Source organism: Phascolarctos cinereus, unplaced genomic scaffold, assembly GCF_003287225.1.
Source record: "Phascolarctos cinereus isolate Bilbo 61053 unplaced genomic scaffold, phaCin_HiC Scaffold_9;HRSCAF=440, whole genome shotgun sequence".
Classification (NCBI taxonomy): domain Eukaryota; kingdom Metazoa; phylum Chordata; class Mammalia; order Diprotodontia; family Phascolarctidae; genus Phascolarctos; species Phascolarctos cinereus.
The window spans coordinates 201,979,344-201,994,108 of NW_027556402.1; the positions used below are offsets into that span (position 1 = coordinate 201,979,344).

General features: G+C 47.7%; 1 protein-coding gene across 3 annotated transcripts in view; it reads right to left on the bottom strand.

Moving 5' to 3' along the window:
* Positions 1-356: 356 nt before the first annotated feature.
* FGFRL1 (fibroblast growth factor receptor like 1) overlaps positions 357-14,765 on the bottom strand; it is a 132,051-nt gene continuing 117,642 nt past the window's right edge. For all 3 annotated transcript variants that reach the window (XM_078149026.1, XM_078149027.1, XM_021005461.2), the window contains 4 exons: positions 11,094-11,174; positions 9,263-9,547; positions 4,532-4,885; positions 357-3,445 (listed from right to left, as the gene is read on the bottom strand). In XM_078149026.1, coding sequence (XP_078005152.1) covers positions 3,015-3,445; positions 4,532-4,885; positions 9,263-9,547; positions 11,094-11,174 — 1,151 coding nt within the window. In that variant the 3' untranslated portion in view covers positions 357-3,014. The remainder of the gene's footprint in view (positions 3,446-4,531; positions 4,886-9,262; positions 9,548-11,093; positions 11,175-14,765) is intronic.

A 14,765-nucleotide genomic window follows, 5' to 3' on the forward strand; every position in this document is an offset into this window, starting at 1 on the left:
GAACAGGAGCACTGGATATAGAGCAAGAAACCTGAATTCAAATCCTGGCAATGAAATTACCATGTAGCAAAGCACAAGTCACTTCCCTTGTCCTGGGAAGTAGGTGGTGCCCAGATTTTTCTCAACCATGCAGATGGGTTAGCTGAAGCCCACAGTGGGGAAAAAAATTTGCTCAGAGCCATGGGCACTGAGTGGTAGCACCAGGATTCAAACCCAGATCCTCCGACTAAATCAATATTCTTACCACTACACCATTAACTGCTTAATCTGGGTCAGTCCCCTCCACTTCAGCACATAAAGAGCCCTCCCTGCCCGCCCCAATCTCTCCCATAATAAAAATACTTGCAAGACAAACATAGCTTCACGCATTTATTGATAAATGTTCAATAAAGCTTTCATCGAACAGGAAGGGGCCAACTGTACACGATTGTCTCAACACGGATGGTGGGGCTTACACACGGACATGGACACAAACACACAGACACATAGACACACACACACACACATATACACGCATTCACACACACATACATACATACAAACTCACCATTTTAACTTCATGTTTAGGGTGCAACAGATTGGCCAATGGAGGCTAAGGGTAGCTGATGGTCAGACAAAGTTCTCTGCATCCTGTGGGCTCCTCTCATGGCCTGTACTAAGGGCAAGCAATACCTGCCTGAGCTGTTAGCAGCTATGGGGAGGGCTTCCTGGATACCCCCTCGCCTGCTTATGCCTCCTGATACATTCTCTTCTCTTGAAATATTTCGGATTAAAAAAAAAAACACAGGCCCTCCTCTCCCCCATTTCATACGATCTCAACCCTCCCCTCCGACCTCAATCTCCTACCTGCCAAACTTGTCTCTTTTCAAGGGTTCAGACGCCTAAGACAGTTTTAGTAGTACCATCCTAAGGCCTGGGGCAGGGCAGTGAGGGGTGGGGGGTGGGAGGCTGAAATCAAGAGGAAACAGTGGCATGATCAGAATGATCCGAGGTCACATCTACTTTTCTGTCTTATACATTTTTTGATATTGTGGGAAAAGCCTGGACTGTGAGGCCTGGCTCGCAAGTTCCTGCAAAAAGCAGGCTATATGACCTCAGTCCCTCTCTGTACCTCAGCTGCCTTGCCTGCAAAATGGGGAGATTAATACCAACATCACATGGGGTGTTCTGAGGAGCAAATAAGTAGACAGATGAGAAGGTGTTGGGGGAAAGTAGCAGCATGGCTCAGAAAGGGGGGGGGAGGAAGAAGCCTTCTCTTTCTTTGGGGTCTGGACTCTAGCCTTGGTGGGAGATGGGATCTAGCACTGGGATCCTGGTAGATGGCAGAGTCCCCGCCTTGACTTCAGTAGCATCCCCCTTGGGAGGCTTTGCCCATGTTGTCTGGGCCCTCAAACCCATGAGCTAGTGGCTAAGCCCAGCCCACTCCCAATCAACCCCTCACTCCTCCCTGTCCTGGAAAAATTGGCAACATGTCTCCTTCAGGACTAGGGGAGGGAGAGGAAGGGAGAACAACTTCTTTGTTTTTGAAGAATCACAAAGTCATGTAAATTTTCCAAATCCAAATTTGCCTGACTTTTGTTTGTTTGTTTGAGGCGGGGAAAGGGGAAGGATGAGGAAGCAAGGCCTTTGGCCAGGTTCAGATCCTCTGTCCTGGCCTGGACTCTGCTTCCCCGTCATTCCCCAAGGATCCAGGCTTCAGAGGGGATGAACCTAGTTAAGTTCCCACCTGCTGGAACCGTGCTCACTCTGAGATTGCAGCAACCCTGGGCTCCCAGGAGTGGCAGACACACAAACAGGCCTGCCCTTCTAGCCTGGCAGATGGACAGACAGAAAAACCTGCTTGTACAAAAAGCACATACTTCGTTTGACCACGTTAAACAAAATAAATTAAACACACATGGCCCCTGCTTAGATACTCTCTAGGCTGAAGAGGGTGTTTCCTTTACATTAACGCCCAGCTACGGCCAACGGAGAAGAGGTGGTTAAGTGGGCCCTGTGTCCCTCTCAAGGGCTCAGCCTTGGCTCTAGAATGGGCAACCCAGGGTTACAGTCATCAGCTGGAGCGATCTCTAGGATAGATGGCCATTCCACAAGGGATGCACTGAAGTCAGTGCTGCTGACCCTGGAGGGCCTTTGCCCACTCTTGGGAAGGCTCTCCTTTTTATTATTATTATTAATATTATTATTATTTTCTTAATTTCATAAATATAAATAGCAAAGGGGATGGCGGGGGGAGAGGGGAAGGGGAAGTCTGGAGAGCCCAATGGATGATGGCGCCATGTTGGGGGCTAGCAGAGAGTCCACAGCTCAATGGCCTTTCCCAGGACTCTTCCCCCCACACCCCCCAAGGCACCAGGCCAGAGTTGGCCTGCTGGAAGTCGAACAAGCCTTTCCTCTCCTCCCTATCTGGCCTCAGCACAGGGCTGGGCACATTGCTCCATGCAGGAGATCAAATCCCTTCCTTCTCTCTCCACAAGTCTGGGCGTGGAACAAGGTGGGGATGAAGGGATGAGGGGCATCTTTTGTTTCTTTAAAGCCAGGAACCCACTGACAAAGCACCTACCACTTCAGGGGCCAGGGAGAGGGGTTTGAGATGGGGTGGAGGCAATTAAAGCATCAATCAAGGATGATTGCCTTGGAGCAAGAGCAGGGGCAGGGGGGAGGACGATTCCTTCATTATTCCATCACTATAGATTCACTGCAATGTCACAAAAAAAAAAATAGAACTCTTTATATAGATTCTCTCTTTCTGAGGCTCCGTCTATGTCTGTTTCTGTAGCTCTTTGTGTCTCTAGATCTGTCCTGGAAGTTGCATTTGCATCAGTCTCTGTCCACTCTGTAGCTCACTCGGCATCCTCCCACATCTCTGTGGCTCTGTCTCTCTGTACCTCCTGCCCCATGAGGGGTCGGTATGGGTCCCGGCAGGGGTGCCCCCCCGCAAAGGGGCCTCGCTGACCCACCTGCCGCCACGTAGAGCCAGGATATCGAATACCCACCTCCTTGGCCGTCGCCACCTAGCACTGGTAATGTATGTGCTGGTGAACTTTGCCTTCCACGTGGGAGTGGGAGTGGGTATGCGTGTGGGTGTGGATGTCTGTATAGAGCTTAGGGTACAGCTTGGTGGTGGGGGCTGGGCCTTGGCCCAGCAGGTGCTGCTGTGCTGGGGGGGGCAGCTGGGGCTGACCCCCCACCCCATAATCCTCGTAGTGCCCTGAGGTCAGGCAGTCCTTGTCAGGCATGGCAGCCAAGCCAGCCCGGTCCCGAGGGGGTGGCCGGTGGCCTGGCGCTGCTGGGGGCGGGGAACACGGCTTCTTCTTGGTCTGACACAGCCACAGCAACACGGTGCCCAAGATGAAGACTGCGCCGGCTGGGATGCCAATCACCACTGGCCACGGCAGACTGCTGGTTGATGAGGGAGCTGCAGGGCCGCTGGGGGGCTTGGGGTCTGTAAAGGGGAGATGCCAAGACAGAGACAGAGAGACAGCCAGGGAAAGTGACACAGGAAAAGAGACAGAGATGGACACAAGGACAGAGAAAGATTGAGACAGATGGGAAAGGGACATACAGGCCCACAGAGGGAGAAGAAACAGGGAAACAGAGGAAGAGAGAAACAGGACATACAGGTCGAGGAACAGAGAAGGACAGAGAAGGGGGAGGGGTGATACAAAAGGAGACAGAGGGAGAGAATAAAGGGAAAAGTTAAAGAAGGATGAGGATAGGGAATGAGGAACATGGAGAAGGAGGGAGGCATGGAGACAAAATGAGAGGGGCAGGGAAATGAAGCAAGATAATGAGAAAGCAAGAGACACGAAATGAGGAAAACAGAAACACAAAAAGGATAAAAAAAAAAAGTCACCATGAGAAGGCAGGGCAAAGAGGAGCAGACTGCTTGGTGTATTAATTTAGGTCCCAAGGGGGCTGGTAGAATAGGGCTTCCCTGCTCGTGGCCCTCAGAGGGAGGCCACACCAACCCCCGAGGAGAAGGAGTTCAGGGGGACATGAAAGCCCTCGGCCCTGGGGAATTTTGAGGCCCCCTCAGGGAGGAAGGTTCCCGTCGGGTTTGCGGGTGCTCATACCACCGGGCTTCAGAATCACAAACTGATTTAAGGACCATAGAAAGGCTCTCCGAGGTTGTGTAGTCCAATCCTGCATTTTACAGGTGAGGAAACTGAGGTCCCAGGGAGGAAAAGGAACTGACCTTATCCAAGGTCAATACAAATATTAAGCGGTCACATTGGGATTTTAAACTCCAAATCTACTGCACTTGACCCCCTCCCATACCGTGCCGTCTCAATCAGATGCTCCCCATCATACAACAGCTACCTCTTGGGACCTCTTTTATTCCCAGCCCCACCCACCCCCAAACACTAAAGACAGAGCTGTGGGGCTATCAGAGGCACATTGTAGAAAGGGGGCTTGGGAAAGGACACTGGACACATAGATCCCGGAGGGGAGAGGACCCTGGAGATGGCAGGAACCCAATCCTGGGAGCCAGCCCAGTGTCGGGGAGCCCAGAGCTCTGATGCCTCACCTGGCAGCACGGTGAGGAAGGCACTCCGGAAACTGTAGCCCATGGTGTTGGCTCCGAGGCAGATGTACATGCCCGCATCCTCCTGCCGGGCCCGGGTGATCATCAGCTTGTTGAGGTAGGAGCCGTCGGGCCGGGACCACACGTCCCCGGTGGGGAGCACCACAAACTTCTGGCCGCCAACGTCAATGGTGGAGTTGTACTTGCTCTCCGTGCCGTACTCGACCCGCTTGAGCCACTGAATCACCGGCTTCACGTCACTGCGCACCTTGCACTGGAAGGACGTCGTCCCGCCGAAGTCCACGGTAGTGTTCACTGGGTGGGTGCCCGTCAGGATGGGCTTGGAGCGGGTCCGCTCTGAAATGGGGTGGCAAATCGCTTGTCAACATCTCTGCTCCCCATCCGGTTCCCAGAAGAATCAAGGGCCCCGGTCAAGCAGAAAAAGACCCATCTGTACAAAAATATTTCTAGCAGCAACTTTTGTGGTGGCAAAGAACTGGAAACCAAGGAGGACGGGCTTCATTTGGGGAACGGCTGAACCAACTCTGGTGTATGAATGTGATGGAAAACTATTGCGCTATCTAAAATGAGGAAGCGGATGGTTTCAGAAAAACCTGGAAAGATTTGTATGAACTGACACAGAGGGAAGAGAACAGAACCAGGATGAAAATTTCTAGAACAAACCAGATGTTGCAAAGTAACAACACTTTGAAAAACTTAAGAACGTTCATCACCATAATGACCAACTGTGATTCCAGAAGACCCATGAGGAAGCAAACTACCCATCTCCTGACTCTTTTTGCACATGAATATGGGAGTGTTTTGCTTGACTATGCATAGTTATTACAAGAGGTTTTGGTGTTGTTTTTTTTAATAGGAGTTTGGGGAGGGAGAGAAAATAGATTTTTGTTTACAAAAAATTTAATTTTTAATAACTAAAAATGGAAAAGCAAGCTTTATGAAAGAGATATGTGGTTTCACGTACAACCCGCTTTTTCTGTTTTACTTTGTATATTAAAAAAGTTTCTTTTATTTGGTATTTGTTAAGTTTAGAATGTTTAATATAATGTAATAATAGAACGTAATAATATAACACAGGAGTATATGATTTGGGGAGTGGGGTAGGGCGGGGGATGAGAAGGCCAAACCAGTGATTTCTGTAACATAGGGAAATCTTGGTAAGAAACCTCCCTCAATCAAGTGCAAAGATAGGCCCCTACTGTATTATTTATAGTCTAAGAGAGTGGACTGAGGTATTAAGAGGTTAAGGCACTTGCCTAGGGTCTCATAGTCTAAGTACGTGTCAGGGACAGAACTTGAACCCAGATCTTCCCGATTATAAGGCTGGCTCTAAATCCACTCCACCACTTCACCTGCCTGTCTCTGTCCATCTCTCTCTCCCTGTGTCTATGTCTGTTTCTGTCTCTCTCTGTTTCTCTCACTATTTAAGTATTAAAATACTTCACAAAAGCCCTGCTCTGGTGCCTCCTGCTAGCACAGAGGTGACCCTTGCTTGCTCTGACCCTGGTTCTTGACCTTGACCCTTGTTCTGCTCTGCCAGTAGAACACAAGCCCTGCAGTTTCTATTATGCTGGAAAGACCTGCAGAGAGCTCATGGTCTCTGGCTGTCCCTTACACCTGGAAGTTCTTCCTCCTCCACTCTGACTACTGACCTCTCTGGCTTCCTTTAGGTTCCAACTAAAGTCCCACCTCCTACTGGAAGCTTTCCCAACCCCTCTCAATTCCAATGCCTTCCCTCTGTTCATTATTTCCTATTTTTCCCATATATACAACTTGCTTTGTATCTATCTGTTTGCATGTTATCTCTCCCATTAGATGAGGAGACCAGCTCTTCGAGGATAGGGACTGTCTTTTGTATCCCCAGCACTTAGCATAATGCCTACTGAATCATGGGAGGAGACCGGAGCTGGGAGGTCATCTGTTCTACTTCCTCAGAAGTAAAGTGACTGGTCCAAAGTCACACAGGCAATTAAGTGGTAAAGTTGACATTCAAACTCAGGTCATAAGACTCCAAGTTCAATGCTCTTTTCGGTCCTGGCCAGAGACTGCGTCTGCTGACTGACAGCTGAGGTAAATACAGAGAAGCTCATGGCCAGGAGGCCAGTCATTACATGGTGAATTCTTTGGCCACAGAGACCCATGAACCTAAGTAAAAGACAAACAAAGCTGCATCATGACCGGGAGGAGGTGTGGGAGAGACTCTCTTTCTGCACCTGCAAGAATGGCAGAAGAGTAGGGAAAGGAGTCAGACAAATTACGGCACAGAGACGGAAGAAAACACTGCTGTACCATAACAAATGGAAGGTTTCAGAGACACCTGGGAAGCCTCTTAGGAACTAACGCAAAGTGAAAGGAGCAGAACCAGGAGAACTAGTGATACAGTAACATCAGTGTTGTAAAGAAAAACAACTTTGAAAGACATAAAAACGTTGATCCATGATCCAGGCTATCCCTGTTTCCAGAGAGCTGATGATAAAGCATGCCGTCCACTCTTGACAAAGAGGTGACATACTCCAGATGTAGAATAAGAGATGTAGTTTTGGACACAGCCAACATGGGAATTTTTGCTTAGAGAACAGGGAGGCTGAATTGTATCTGCAAGACTCAGGAGTGCTCTCTATCCCAGGCTTCTCGTTTCAAAAAAAAAATCAGTGCTTTCAATATCAATGCTCTTATATGTAGCACTTATATCAGATTGCATGCCATCTTGTGGAGGGAGACAGGGAGGAAGGGGGAGAAAATTTAAAACTCAAAAGCTTATAGAAGTGATTGTTAAAAACTAAATTAATTTTTAAAAATATCAAGGCTTTTCTGGTGATGCTACTAAGAATGTAAGCCCCTTACGGACAGGGTGGAGGAGTTGTTTCATTTTTGGTTTTATATCCAGAGCACCTGCACTGCCTGGCCCATAATCATTACTTCATAAATCTCTGTGAACTGACTCATTCATTCACTCAAACAAGTATTTACAAAGTGCCAGGAAGGTTGGTGCAGGAGAAACAAAGACAAAAAGAAAACATTCCCTGCCCTCCAGGAGCGCACATTTTATTGGGGAGACAATCTCTTAATTGAGGCCAAACTGAATCCTACTGAAGCCCTTTCTCGTCTATCTTTCTCCAGGCTAAACAACGCTATCCTGCCTCTGCTCCTCACCAAAGCAGGAGGGGCAGAATTGAGTCTTATCTAAATTGCAGCTTTTCTCACTATAGAGAAAAGGGAAACATTGTACACAGCAGGTACTAAAAGGAGAACCAGACTATAAGATTATCTCAAAGGACCAAGCAAATTTTTGCATCAAGTGACATGCCTCACCCCTCTGGTGTTTTTTAAAAAAAAAAAAAAAGCTTTCTGATAGTTTTCTGAAGAAATCAAAGCTATCTATAGTCATATGAAAAAATGCTCTAAATCACTATTGATCTGAGAAAGCAAAATAAAACAACTCTGAGGTATCACCTCACACTTGTCAGATTGGCTAATATGACAGAAAAGGAAAACGACAAATGGTGGAGGAGATGTGGAAAAATTAGGACATTAATATACTGTTGGTAGAGTTGTGAACTGACCCAACTGTTCTGGAGAGTACTTTGGAACTATGCCCAAAGGGCTATAAAACTATCCAAATCCTTTGGCCTAGCAATATCATTACCTGGTCTATATTCCAAAGAGAGCAAAGAAAAGAGAAGACCTATACATACAACAACATTTACAGCAGCTCTTTTTGTGGTAGCAAAGAATTGGAAATCTAAGGGATGCCCATCAATTGGGGGATGGGTGAAGTGGTATATGATTGTGAGGGAATACTATTGTGCTATAAGAAATGATGAGCAGCATGCTTTCAGGAAAACCTGGAAAGATGCACAATGAAGTGAGCAGAATCAGAACACTATACACAGTAACAGCAATACTGTATGATGATCAGTTATAAATGACTTAGCTGTTCTCAGCAACAAAGATCCAAGACAATTCTGAAGGACTCGTGATGACAAATGCTATCCATCTCCAAAGAAAGAACTGATGGAGCCTGAATGCAGATCAAAGCAGACTTCTTTACTTTATTTTTTCATAGGTTGTTTTTTTGGTCTGTGTTTTCTTTTACATTACAACTAATATGGAAATGTGTTTTGCATGACTGCACATGTATAACCTATATCAAATTGCTTGTCTTCTTAATAGTGAATGCTGATTGTTTTTACCCACATCCAGAGAAAGAACTATGGAGTCTGAATGCAGATGGAAGCATGCTCTTTGCTTTCCTTTTCCTTTGTTATTTTGTTTTATTGCTTCATTCTCATGGTTCTTCCCATCAGATCTAATTGTTCTTTACATCATGACTAATGGTAAAATATGCTTAATATGAATGTATAAGTAGAGCCTATATCAGATTGCACGCTGTCTTGGGGGTGGCTGAGGAGAGGGAGGGGGAGAAAATTTAAAACTCAAAATCTTACAGAAGTGAATACTGAAAACTAAAAATAAATTAATTATTAAAAATTGTTTTTACATGAAAAAAATATTTTAAAAAAACAACAGGAGGATGATAGAGAAGGATGTTGATGAATTCGAGGTGCAGTGGATAAGGGGATAAGGAGAGGTCATCTGGTACCCAAATTCATCCCAAAGGACCCTATTCTAGCCCCACAAAAGTCACCTTGTTCCCCAGCCCAGGCTTGGGTTCAGATCTTGGGGCAGGGGTAGGGATGATCTGACACTCACGGATGACTTCCACTTTGTAGGTGGCATTGATCTCGCCAGCACGGTTAAAGACGCGGCATGTGTACTTTCCACTGTCCTCTGGCTTCAGGTTCTTCAGGTTGAGTGTCCATTTCTTCTTCTTGTGCTCGCCAACCTCCTGGGGTGTCAAGGTCTTGTCATCCTTCAGCCACATGATGTCTGGCCGTGGATGGCCACTGGCCACGCACTTGAGCCGTACAGAGCTGCCCACGGGTCGGGCAATCACCCTCCGCCGCATCTTAGAGGGCTGGGTGAATCGAGGTCGGGCTGGAAGGACAGAACAGGGATAAGTGAGGTGAGGGCAGAGAGCACACTACAGTCAGCTTGACTGGGGTTGGAAAAGTCAGTTTTCCATCAGCAGGACAAGGGGTGAGGAAGGCAGAGGAGGTAGAGGACAGGACTCTGTGCTCACGAAATTCCTTATCTGGCTGAGAAAACAAGGCTCACATCACCTCAAACAATCTGAGGGTCTTGTTCTTTGAGACTTTTAGCTTGCGTGAGACTTTTATGCCTTTCTATGTTCTACTTATCACTTCCAGCCCCCCAAGCCCAGCTCCATCTTTACCCTTCCATTAGTTCATGGTAGAAAACAGCCAGATTTCTGGGGCATTTATGTGTTGAACTTGAACCCCAGAGGTCTGAAGACAATCAACTAGCTGTCCAAGGCCCAAAGCAGCTTGGAAAGAAGTGGAAATAATTCTAGAAGTCAGGAATATGACCAGGAACTAGACTTTGGATTCATACTACATCAAATCTGGTAACCAATTTGCCAACATTCATCACAAAGCTCTGAGTTATAGCTCCAAGATCCCAGAGTCCAGCTATCATCAACTATGAGTTTCAGGAAAAAAACAAAACTAAAACCTCTGGGGTCCATATCTCAGGCCACAGAGATTCTGAGCACTGAAATTGGGGCTAACACTTCCAAGGGGTTGGGTTCATGTTCTGGGTTCTGGTGTCAAGCCACCACCAAAGCTCAGAGCTCTCTGACTTCTCCATCTTAGATTATAGACTCTTGTCACTACATCTGCTCTGCTCCTTAAACTCTCCACCCTGGGAAGGCATGCCTGTACAAACCAGGGACTTTGGTCTCAATGTCCCTGCCATCCCCAGCGTTAGCCCAACCCCCAAGACTTCACAGCCAGCCCAAGACCTACATTCATGTTCCTTTTCTCTAGATCTCCCTCCTCTTCCAAAAAAACAAAAACAAGAAAAATAAATCTGAAATCTAAATCAGACCTATGTGTGGATGACAGGGAGCAAATGACCAAGGGGATTTGTAGGTTAGTAAGTAACCATGGATAAAGCAAATATTTTGAGAGGGAGACGAGAGAGAGAGAGAGAGAGAGAGAGAGAGAGAGAGAGAGAGAGAGAGAGAGAGAGAGAGAGAGAGAGAGAGAGAGAGAGAGAGAGAGAGAGAGAGAGAGAAGAGAGAGAGGAGGGCAGGGGTTTCTTTCTAGTTCCCCTCCCATTATACCACTTAAGTAACCTTCAACAAATCTAACCCTCTACAAGAAGATTATCCTTTAGCTAAAGATAGCTATCTTGACCCTCTCCTAAATCTTCCCTTCTCTGGGATAAATATTCCCAGTTCTTCAACTGATGCTCATATGACACAGCCTCCAGCTGTCTTACCCTTCTGGTCCCTCTGGTTTGTCAATGTCCTTCCTAAAACCAGAACTACACACTGTTCCCCACTCTGGTCTCACCAGGGCAGGGGACAGTAGGACATCAATAGCTCTCTTGTTCTGGGCACCAGAGTTCTAGTAAACGGTAAGGAAACCTAACACGACATCACGCTACAAACTCTTACCCCACTGTTTGCCAGATGCATCTTCCTGGTCACCATTGGAGCCTTCGGGTCCTGGGTTCTCCTTCCCCATAGTGACATCATCTGTGGAGACAGACAGAGAAGAGATGAGCGGCCAAAGAGGGGAGAACAAGGCATATATAGATCACTGACCATCAACAAACATTCCCTTAGAGCCCACTTGTCTCCAGGAGCTCCTAGTCTGGGAGGACAGAGGAAGAGCAGTCCAGGCCCTGCCCTCAGGGAGCTCTCAGTCTCAGAGCTATACAAAGTCCATGGGTGACTAGGGCCAAAGTGATAAGTGACTGACACCTATAGAAAGCCAGGGCAGGGCAGTAGAGAGAACACCTGCCCATGTCTAACCCATGTTCAAGTTCTGATTCAAATGCAGGCCAGCCGTGTGACCCTAGAAAGGCCCCTTCCTCTCTCTCAATCCTAATCTCCTCATTAAAAACAGAACTAATATTACTCTAACTCCCAGGGGATGATGTGAGGAAGGCACTCTTGTAAAACCCCGAGGAGCCGTAGAAAGGAAGGGTCGTCATTCACAAGTGCCGTCAGGAAAGGCTCCCCAGGAAGCTTCGGTGCGTGAGTGAAGCCTTGAAGGATGGGCAGGCTTTGGGAAGGTGCTGGTGAGAGTCACATGTCAGCACCAGATCAAACACAGAAGGCCTTGAAGGGCAGGTTGAGGAGTATGGATTTTATCCTGCAGGGAGCTCCAGAAGGTTTCTGAGCAGAAGGCAGTGCCTTGAAAACTTTCAGAAGAGCTACAAACATGGGAGGGTTTAGGGGTTCTTTGAGAGAATCAGCATAGCTTAGTACATCTCTGAGATCCAATTCTATTTGGGTGACCTCTCTTACCCCTCGGTGCTTTAGCTTCCTCATCTATAAAATGGGTCTGAAAACAGTGACACTACTTGTCTCACAAGGCTGTGAGGAAAGCCCTAACCAAGGTGAGCCTTGATGTGGTAGTGTTATCAACCCACGTGGCCTTGGGGTGGAGGTGATGGGGTGTTGTAGACTGACGCTCAGCAGCCACCCAGAGATGGCGTCTCAAAGCCCCCTGAGCAAATAGCCTCTAATCTGAGCGGGCTGTACAAAGGCCTCATGCCCCACCCTCCCATGGCATATCACAGTCGGTCCATCTATCTGTCCACAGCCCCCCCCACCTCCTCTCCCCCTCCCAAGCCTTGCTCTCTCCTGCCCAGCTACCCCACCCTTCCTCCCCTCCTTCCCTCCCTCCCTCCCTCACACACACCAACCGCCTGGCATTCATTCTGGGGCCCCCTGGCCTGTGGCCAGGCCTCTGATGTGAGCCGCCCGCCCGATGCAAATCCCCCCCTCCCCAGCCTTTGAAGAGGCGGCCTCTGAGTTACCTACAGGCCTTCCCCTAAAGCAGCAGCTCAGGCAGGGCAGGACAGGGCAGGGCAGGGCAGGGGAGATGAGAGAGGTCTGTCCCTATTCCCGGACTCCCGTGTAAATATTTTTCTGAGAGGTTGGGAGAATTGGGGGGGGGGGAAGGAGGGGGGGTGCACTTTACAAACAGAGGGTCTGTTTAGCCAGGACCGCTTTGATCTCATCGGGGCTCACACAATGAAAGAGGTCGGCAAGTCCGAGCACAAACAGACCCATCCAAGCAAGCCGCTAAGCGGCACATCTGGAGACAGGAGGGGCTCTGTCACAGGCTCAATGTGGGGCCCCCATTACACACACACAACCAAACTCCTGCCCTTAGCCGAGACAGAGAGACCGGGATCTGGGACCAAAGCACCCAAGCTGGGTCACACAGGGCAAGCTCATTAACTTCTCTGTGTCCACCCTGTCTGACTGATCCTGGAGGTCCCACTGGGACACAGAGCCCAAGACAGGCAGGCAAGTGCTGTCAGCCGCCCCAGGATGCCCGAACTAGGCAGTGGCACGCAGCACTAGTGTCAGAAGGCTTGGCTTTAGGTGCCATCTCTCCTGTGTGTCTGCAAAAGTCTCTTCCATTTCCTAAGCCCTAGACTCTTCATCTATAGAACGGGGCAAATCAGTAACAGACAGCTAGAATCCAGGTGACCTGACCCCCAGGCCAAAGCTCTTCAGCACGAGAAAGAGCTGAACTAGGAAACATCATAGACCATGTTTAGTACGACACGCTTCCAAATCCATATGAAATAGAAGACACTGATGTCCTCTCACTAACTCATCATTGTAAATAACACTTCTTACCACTCTGTGACACACCAGTAATTTTAGGGGTTACTAAAAGGGAAAGGATTATTTGCCCCTGAGTTTAACGGCCCCAAATTCCTGTGTTCCTAATTCTTCCATTTTTTTCTCAAGGGTCACTGTCAGGACTCTTGCCTGGACTGTTCTAATAGCTTTTTAACTGACTTCCCTATCTCCAGTCCCTCCCCTCTCCATTTATCTTATCACACAGTCGCCCAAAGGGATATCCCTAAAGCTCAGGCCTTCCTGTGTCACAACCCTACTCAAAAACTTTCCGTGGCTTTTTAGCTAGGTACTCGATGGCTTCCACAATCTGGCTCCAATCCACCTCTCTAGTCTTCGAGAAGACTCGTCTTCGTGTACTCATGACAGGCAGCATTCTAGAAGGGGTCATTGTTGGACTGGGAACCAGCAAGACCTGTATTTAAATCCCACCTCTAATATTTATTAGCTGTATGACAAAGGCTAAGTCATATCTTCATCTTCATCACCATCACCATCATCATTCTCATCATCATCATCATCACCATCACCACACCACCACCACCACCACCACCACCATCATCACCACTAAAATGTCCCACCTTTAGAATGTAATCTCTTGCAAGTAGGGATTGTCTCATTGTACTTGTCCAGCCCAATACCCAACACACAGCAGGTGCTCAATAAATACCTGCTGAGGGATGGATTTCCAACTCTAAAATCAGCTTTAAGGTTTGCAAAGCACTTTACAAATATCCTCTCATTTCTCACAACAACCCTAGGAGACAGGTGATATTGTTATCCCTGTTTTAGAGAAGAGGAAATTGAGGTAGGCAGAGGTCAAGTAACTTGCCCAAGGTCATATAGGTAATAAATATCCGAGTCCACATTTGAACTCAGGTCTTCCAGAATCCAGATCCAGGGCTTTGGGTACTACACTACCTATCTGCCTTAACCTCTCTAACTCTCAGTTTCCTCATTTGTAAAATGGGTAAAACACCTGTAATACCTTCCCCATAAGGTTGAGCTGAGGACAAAATGAAATAATGCCCATAAACTAAAAACAAACCCTGAGTGCTGCATAAATGTCAGTAGTAGTACTAGTAGTCCCTAGTACTAGTAGTATCTGGTAATATCTAGTACTGGTAGTACCTAGCACTAGGAGTATCTAGTCAATCTGGATTTCTGGCTGTTCTGTAATCCTGTCCTTATACCACCATTATATGTTTCTATAGGCTAACTACAGGGCCAGAAGGCACTCCACTCCTTATCTATTCTGGATGAAAACCTTTCAAGGCCCATTTCTGGTGCTACTCTTCCCAAAGCCTTCCCTCATCTTCAAGGCAATGCTGCTGCTAGTAGGGTAGGGTCAGGGACTGGATCGTTCATTTCCTTATCAGCTGGCACATTCTCAGCCACTTTTAGTACTTCCCAGAGCACTAAGAGGTTAAGAGCGTCATCACCCTGGGACACAGGCAGGCA